At 38.0% G+C, this 9,071-nt stretch overlaps 1 protein-coding gene across 2 annotated transcripts in view; it reads left to right on the top strand.

The window, feature by feature from the left end:
• The window catches only part of ptprz1a (protein tyrosine phosphatase receptor type Z1a), a 103,083-nt gene extending 98,716 nt beyond the window's left edge, over positions 1–4,367 (top strand). Inside the window, exons 29-31 of one of the 2 annotated variants that reach the window (XM_055222484.1) lie at positions 828–970; positions 1,989–2,124; positions 2,661–4,367. In XM_055222484.1, coding sequence (XP_055078459.1) covers positions 828–970; positions 1,989–2,124; positions 2,661–2,804 — 423 coding nt within the window. In that variant the 3' untranslated portion in view covers positions 2,805–4,367. The remainder of the gene's footprint in view (positions 1–827; positions 971–1,988; positions 2,125–2,660) is intronic. The other variant, XM_055222485.1, reaches the window with a different exon arrangement.
• The last annotated feature ends 4,704 nt before the right edge of the window (positions 4,368–9,071 follow it).

Genomic DNA, 9,071 nt, shown 5'->3' on the forward strand with positions numbered 1-9,071 from the left:
AATAAGCAACAAAACTGTAGTGCTGCCGCCATTTACTTTTGTGAAATGTACCAAAAATGCTCGATGAAAATATATTGATACAGCAACCTGATTTTTATTCATGTTTTTTCATTAGGGCTGTTTAATGAGTTATCCTTTCTTCAGTTATAATTAGGTGTTATAATTCACAAAACCTAATCTATGAAAAATAGCAGCAATAAACTAGACCTAAAAACCACAAATAACATAAGGGAATGCTTATCAAATCTAAAATTCTAATCAGAATATTTTTCTTGTTATTTTCTAATACAAAATATTTTACCCAATTCTTTTAATCATGAGTTTTAGTTTGAATTGCAGGCACCGCTGAATAGTAATTAAACTCTTTTCAAATGAAACTTGACTCTAAATCCACTTTTTTCACTATGAAACTGAGTATATGTTGTTTAAATAGCATTATCTACAGGCCCTAATAATTTTTTTGGGCAACTTTCTGGCCAAAAAGTATGTGCTACGTCTAGTGGCCTCTGCAGTTTCGAGTACTTGGTGACATCACGCAAGACTGTTCTGATTACAGCCAGTTTAAAGTGTGGTTACCTGTTAAACCAATCACACTGCTTCTCATACGTCTAGTCCCCGCGCCTCCTTTCCCCTACTCTCCCCTTGTATTTTCCAGGTATTGCCCAGTTTAGCAACTCTATTTGAAATGTGCTGGTGGGCGGAGTTTAGATGTTTAATCGCACTTTAAAAGGCAGGCGTTGTATCCATGAGGTCCTGTTCAGGGTTATATATTAATATAACCCTGAACCTGTATAAACTTGTATAGTAATTTGTAAACTTTCCCCCAGGACGACTATGTGCTGGAGGTGAGACACTACCGCGCCCCCCGATGGCCAAACCCGGACAGTCCCATCAGTAACACGTTTGAGCTGATCAGCCTGGTGAAGGAGGAGACGCACTCAAAGGAAGGGCCCACTGTCGTTCACGATGAGTATGTTTATATGGAGATTATTTACTTTTAAAATTTCCTTGAGGATCAATAAAGTAAACTAGTATAATATGTCTTTATTGCATATCTATAAGTACATGTATTTGCATTTACTTGTCTAAAAAGCAAACACAAAGAAATAAAAAGAAGAATAGGAGGGCCATTAAAGGTTGAATAGGGTCGTTAAGGCTTAAACTGGAGACAATAGCGGTTTACAGTTTCACTGTAGTTAGCGGCTTGGATGAGCAGCGAAACATCATTACTCTTACAACAATCTGTCCAGTTGACTTCGTCTTTTGCTATTGTTTTTAAAGGTGCATTATGGAACATTTCTGTTGGAGGGTCTGCCACTTGCTTGTCTGCATTTAGATGTCAATACTTTGCCTGGAATATTTTATAATATGGCATTAAGGTGGCCCATCTGACATGTATTCAATTACAGATGCTGGTACAGGTGACAGACCTTCATTAGGAAAGTTACACACTGCACCATTAACATGTACAGTACTGTCCCTTTTAATCCATAAAGACATGCATAATGAATCTATCACTCGCCAAGTACTGTAGCAATGTTTTCACCCCTGTCAAGAGGGAGAAGCCATTTTATAACATCATTTTATAGCTTTAAGCCAGAAATGTAGATTTTATAACAAATTATTCACCATTAAACTAAGGTAACTACTATATTTGTTGCTAGTTACAACTTTAATTGACTAGTGACCAGCCTCAGTGATAAATATACATGTAGCACAGTTTATGGTCTAGCTGTTTAAAAATATTCATGCAATGTCCCAGCTAATGTAATGATAGAGGTATGATCATTTTTAGGGTTGTGCAAAACAGGGACTTTGAAAGCAACAATAGCATTTGTTTGAATGTGGTGGGTGAGCAGAAAGGCTGTTTTTGAGCGTTTTGAATACAGTTAGACTACGTTAAAATGTCTAAATGATAATCATTAGTACATTACATTAGTCTAGTGTGTATGTGTCACCTTCTCTAAAATGTTGTTTGTGTTCCTTAGTGTGGGCGGGGCCACAGCAGGGACCTTCTGTGCTCTGCTGTCTCTGAGTCAACAGCTGGAGGCGGAGCAGACGGTCGATGTTTTTCAAGTGGCCAAACTAACAAACCTGATGAGACCAGGAGTCTTCACAGACGTGGTACGTTTATGCAAAGTACTATTTGTAGCTTGTAAATAAATACAAATGTTTCTGTTTTGTGTATTTTTGAACACTTTATATTTTTGACCTATGTGAAGATGTTTTCTTCAATGTCCATCTGTAGTGATTTGAGTTCAGTCTATATTCTGCATAGTTTGAAAGTTTTTTGCACAAATAAAATGGGACTAAAAAGCCAGAGAAAATAAATAAGAATAAATCTATAAAATATACTGTGCATAAGATACTCCGGATGGAATAAGAAATATTGTCAAAAATTTTATATAAAACCTTATAATCCTAAAAGAAGCCTGCAAACCTGGGCTTTGGCATAGGCAGTACAGGAGTATATAGTGTAGTACAGTACAGGAGTCTGGACAAAGTGTTTAGTGTTTGGTGTTTGTGTGCACTGTGCAGTGTGAGACTGCAGCTCACACACAGTATATGCTCAGTGTACTGGACAGTAGGGGCGGTTATGACAGATATCCCTCTTTTGCTGTCTCTCTCTGTATGTGAATGCTGTTGCTCTGTCCCAACAGGAGCAGTACCAGTTCCTGTACAGGGCCCTGCTCAGTGTGGTGGGACAACAGGAGGACGAGAGAGTGCTCCATTCTGCAGAAAACAATGGGACCATCGTCGTGGGAATGGCCAGCACTGCCGAGAGCCTGGAGTCATTAGTTTAACACACACCATTCAACTCAATGGACTCTTAACTGAGCGTCAAATACTGTCAGAAAATACACCAACCAATGTAAACCAGTCAGGCATAACATTAGCAACCAACAACCTACTACTGCCCAATGAGCAACAGCTGTTTATCCTTGGAACACTTTAGATTTATACAATTAGGTCCACTCCCCTCCAATCTTTATACTTTCCCATTTACAAGTGCCAATGTTAACTGTCAACAGAGGTGGTCAACATTTTACATAGATAAGGGTTCAGACTTACTTAAAAATGATAATACTCAAGTAGAAGTAAAATGTAATTGGTCAAGGAAAAGGTATGTGTTGAAAATGCTAGCACTGAATAATTTCTGTCAATTATTTATCAGAAAAAAAAAAATTAAATTAAGAAAAAGTAACTAATATCTAAAAGTAGCAGCGAACAAACACAGATGTTCAAATTGTTTTAAACTGTCAAGATTTTGTCATTAATTTACTTACTACATTGGGAAGAGTAACACCTTTTCTCAAGTTAAGAGAACTGTTCAAAGTAATATTACTCAAGTGGTACCACTTTATCATAACTACATACAGCAGAGATTGGAAATTCCAGGACTTGTCCACATGATCCTAGTGAACGTGTATGTGATGTGTTAATACACTTACACTATTACCACATGACATCACAAGGTGGAATGTGTTTTTTGTTTGAGAGAAGAATGCAGGATTTGTGTGTTACATGTGTAAAAGAAACAAAACACAACTCCAGGTCTGTTTGTGATGAGGAAACAATATTTTAACAGAGCAGAAAATAGCGTATGGAACATTTAAGGTTTTTTAAGATTTATTATAAAGTGGCACCAAATTTGTAAAAAATAAAATAAAAATAAAAAATCGACTTGAGTAAATGTGCCAGCTGTGCCTGTCAGTGGTTGTAATGTTTTGCCTGATCTCCTCTACAATAACCCGACCTTTTGTACTGCCATAGCTCTACTGCCATGTACCTGCTGGACTTTGTATCGTGTGCCTTTCTGTACCCTCCATTGTCTCCTCCTAACACATTTGATACCCACTGTAGAGTAACATTGGATTTTTATTTGAAATGTGGACTAACCATTTCTTTTTAAACCTTTGTATTTATTGGCACTGAGCCTAAAGTAAACATGGGGAAAAAAGGGAAACATTTACATCTTTTTACATCAAATGGATATTTTGTTAGCGTCTTTTATAGAAACGCACTGAATCTCTTTGTAAATACCACTGCAGCCGTAGCAACCGCAAGCTGTTGAAGGCAACCGTTTGAAAATGGCCTGGAATAATTATTAAGAATATTAATCTAATGTAAATAATATTATAGTAATCAACTTGATGGACCAAATTTCTATTTATACGTTTAGACTTTTATATTTGAGCGTTGTTAGTGCTTTCAAATATTGTCGTCTCATTTGAATTGCTTAGCCTGAAGGACGTCATTTGATTTTATACTTTTGTAACAGACTAAATGTAATGCATGGGTACTGACTAAAACACTGCTGGACTGTTAGCTATAGGGCATTAAACATGGAAAAGTATTGAACAAAACATCATGTTGTTTTGACCTTTTTTTTTGCTTAACTATATTATAACAAACTTACTGGAAGCACATGACAGGAGCTTCTAGTTCCATTGATTCTGGCTGCAATTCACTTTTTATTGAAAAACTGTCACACTGCTCTCCATAACTTCTGCTGTCAGACTCGATGTCCGTATTAATCCGCTCTACATGATCTTGGTGTTTTTATTTTATTATTCGGCAATTTTTTTTGGCTATTTTTGTCGTAAAATCAAGATATGAACATTAATAACAGACCAATGAGGCACCTTCTTTCCCTGAGGCCACTCCCACTAGCATTAGCAACAGGTTTGATTGACAGTATTGCCAAGCACTCTCTTCTAAAACAACAGCGCGGGAGGGAAGGGGCGTTACCTTCAACAACCTTGCTCCGGATTGGCTCTTTGGATTTCAGATCACAAGTATCATAGCAACCAACTACGCAACTTGGCTACAAGTTCACAACTACTAGCCTCGACGAGCTTCATTTGACTGGAGCTAAACACTGTGGGTGACGACACAATAACTTACACACTTTTTTAATCAGTCTGTGGGTAGTACCTGGGGTAAATATTTATCATAGTTTTACATTAGTTAAGTGACAGTTTGTGGAAAGAAATACAAAAATACAGGGAGTAGCGATGAGTTTTATCTCTACCTAAGTCATCAGCACAAAAAATCCCATCCAAAATGCAAATGTTGTCATCTATTTTTTTATTAGTTCACTCATAGCAATTGTGTAATTTAGACAAGTCCTTACGAACATTATGGTTGTTAGTTTATAAACATCACTAAAATAAAAAAATATATATAAAAAATTTTAAAGTATGTTTTAGTAGAATTTTGTAACAATATTAACTGTTTTATTGAAATGAGTCTAACCTGTCATATGCACTTTAACTTTTTTTTTTCAAATGTTTATCAAAATTAACAGAGAAGTTTTTTTTGTTTTTTTTTATTTTATTAAACAAGAGACCATATTGCTATAATAATATCAAATCAAATCAAATCAAACTTTATTTATATAGCACTTTTCATACAAAAAAAAAGTAACACAAAGTGCTTTACAAAGCATTAAAATCAGTCCCACCCACCAAACCCACCCAGCCACCCGACAGCCCAACAACCCAACCCCAACACATCAATAATCATAACCAAACAACCCCCCACCCCAACACACACTCCCACCCCCCACCCCCCAATATAATGCTACTATGAAGACATGGGACTAGCCTTTAGAGGGCCCTAAGCTGAATTTGCCCTCAGGGGCCCTCGGCACTTCATCACAACCACTGATAAAAAGACTACAAATTCTAGAGGCTCACAACAGCAATAACCACAAATATAACAGTATAAAAACATGTAAGGAAGGGGGGTCTGCTATTTTTTTCTTGGTTTCTGGTGCATTTTAATGTGTTCCAGTTGACAAAAGTGTGCTTACATTTATCACATCTTCATGTCATAAAATGCAGAACTGGATAGATTAGCCAAACAAGTACTTAAGCAATGGTATACTTACTTCAAAATCATATCACTCAAGTAGTACAAAGAAGTGATCCAAGTTAAGAGTTGCATAAGAAAAACAGCCTGGACATAACATCAGATTTATAATCAGCAGATCATTTGGAAGAACTGAACATTAAATAAGAGGATTTTAGAATCATACTATTTTAATCTTTATTGTCAGGCTTTGGATGCTGTGATTTCAGGTAAATGCACATATAAATGAGTAGGATGCACAGATACCATACCAGTATCGGGTGCCAGTACTCATACTCGTCAATGGGCTTCTGATACCAAGAGCCGATACCACTGTATCTGTGCTGCCTCTTGTTTGAGGCTCACAGCTCATCTCTCCACAGAGCAGTGAGCTCTGGACATAAAGCTGCACATTAACTGTTCTGCACATTAAGCACAGCTGTAATCATATGTGACGGTGACATGAAATATAAATATACTTAGTACATTAGGTCTTTTCATAGTTCACAGAGGATATCAGCGCTGTGCTTGTGTTTATGATAGTAGCATGCTAACGTTGCTGGCGCTGGCGAGTATTTGCTTGTGCTGCACTGTAACATATTATAATTGACAAAAAACGTCTGAATAGAGCGGTTTCAGAGCTTTTAAAAGAGGTATAGCATGTCCATTTTGGTGTGGCCGTGGTAAAAGTAAAACTACACTCACTGTTTTGCTGACAGTGGCTCGTTAGCAGTTAGCGCGTAGCGCCGTCGGCAAAAAGGAAGTGGTAAATATTAAAGCCAGAGGTTTATCTAAATAAATGACCACAAAAGGACGAGCCACAACCAAAAACAGCCAGTGTAATAAACAGACTTACCTGCTGTCCTCTGTCCCTCTGAGGTATGTCCTGTTTGCAGAATTATGCATGTCCAGCTTCGCTGTTTTATCTGCAGATCCAATGGTGTAAAGTGGGACATATTTCAAGTCTTCTCTGAAAAGTTCTGTCCCCAAAACGATCTTCTTCTGGGCTTTTCATGCATTGTCCAGAACTTTATATAAACTGAACTTCACAAACTTTTAGTCTTTTAGTTTGTAAAACAGCCATTCAAATGTTCCTCTGCTGCCTCAGCGCTCCCAGAGTGCACCTGGAGGGGAGGGTCCTTCACGCCGGTGTAAACACGAAGCTGTCCACACTACTGCCCGACTCAAAAATAAATGTAGAAGAACATATCTGGTTACTAGAAATAAAACACATCTAATCGTTTAGGATGGCTATGTAGACTAGTATAAACACCAACAAACTTTCCGATCATTATTTTCAATATAAACGTATGGGCTCTTGGGGGCCTCGGGTCCTAAGCAGCTGCTCAGTCTGTTTATAGGCTGGACGGCCCTGGGTCACGCAGCAGAGGAGCAGTTTTGAACAGCAAGTCAATGGACTCATTTCAATTGTGTCCTAATTTTAGATCAAGATTGCAGTTTACAATGAACAAAATGTGAACAAATTACCTGTGTATGTGATAGTTTATTACAAAATACTAGAATAAAAGCCTTGTATGTCCACTAAAATATATTTGAAATGACAAGAATATGAGCAATATAGGAACTCATAGAAAAACATTGAAATTGACATTGGGTTAAATAATGGACCCTAATGGGCAGTATTTGGCAGTGTGAAGAACTGATAAACATATAGATATCAAAGTTATAATGAACAAATTGAAGATGGGAGACTGTATATATTTTTGTATCTGTAATCTAAAACATAATTTTAATTAGGCCTAACATGACAAGAAAATGAATTAATGTTTACCTTATGCCTGACTGCACAAATAAAAAGAACTTTGTATTGGATTTACTTATGTTTGCAGCTGAGCTAACCCAAGTGGAACGAAGCTGGACTTTATTGTGGCAGACATCTTGGTTTTATGCAGATTTCAGGGCCTCTCACTGCTTGGTTTTCTGCCTCATTTGTTTCAGCAATTACACTTATGTCTGGCTGGAAAAAGCCTAACGAAGCATCATATGTGTAAAGAAGAGCTATTGTACCAGCCACTGTAACACCACTACACTGGGGACCTGGTTGCACTACTTTTTACTTTTTTTTTTTCAAAAAGTTATTTATTTTTGTCACTGTATTCTAATGTAGTTGATCTGATCATAAATTAGTTGATATATTTAATACACTAAAATAGTAAAACCTTCCTATTCTAGTTCCATATTCTATGTAACTTTTCTATCTCTATAGAGACAAGCAGGCCAATAAAAACTCTTTTAATTGAATAAGTGCAAATTAGCCAAGTTAAATAAAGTATAACCTCTTGATGAGACAGAGGAGACAGACCTTAAATCAAAAATACCATAATAGTTTTAGTTTTTTCTATACAAAATAAACAACTTAAGTGCATTTTAATCTTTATTCATATTTTGTGGGTGCATTTACAGTTGGGCTTACTTAAACTGAGCGGTAAAATTAGTCAACACCAAATTATGAGACTATCCTGCAAATGGACAACCACAGTTTGTGAAGTGAACTGCTCAGTTGGTACAAGCCCAAACGACACTTTATGAGACAAAGGGCACAGGGTCAGGACGCCCAGACAATAGACGTGTGACTAAACTCAGCGGAGAAATGACAAGCGTGGGGCATTTCAACCTGCGCACGAGTCACTGATAATCCCAACCACTCCCAGCCCAAGTCCTGCACATCCTCATGTGTTAATCCGCACTAAGACTGAGAAGTGCGTCTCTTCAGACACTAAACTAGGCCAAGTGTCCAGACATCATCTTGACCTGCTGCTGTATCCATACGTCATTTGCATTTTTGACTTTTCATAATTACGTGCCCAATTAGGCCTCGCGCGGTGGCCTCGTTTGCATGGCTGCCCCGGGGCGGAGAGGGGGGGAGTGGAGTAGGAGAGGGAGGAGAGAGGGAAAGGAGTGAAGGGGAGAAGGAGGAGAGAGGGGGAGCAGAGAGTGGGAGGGGAGTGGGAGGGGAGTGGGGTGGGAGGAAAGAGGGAGAGAGGGAGGAGAGAGGGGGAGAGAGGGGGAGGAGAGAGGAGGGGGAGGAAAGATGGGGAGGAGAGGGAGTCTGCAGAGATAAACAAACAATGGACATATGTAGCAAAAGCGTGCCTGAAGCAAAGTGTGAACTATTATGATTGAACTGTGATGGGACAAAGACTGAATATGGTCTGAGTTTAAAAGGAGATGGGTGAATAAAATGCAATGTAGTA

Source organism: Periophthalmus magnuspinnatus, chromosome 6, assembly GCF_009829125.3.
Source record: "Periophthalmus magnuspinnatus isolate fPerMag1 chromosome 6, fPerMag1.2.pri, whole genome shotgun sequence".
NCBI classification, from domain to species: Eukaryota; Metazoa; Chordata; class Actinopteri; order Gobiiformes; family Gobiidae; genus Periophthalmus; species Periophthalmus magnuspinnatus.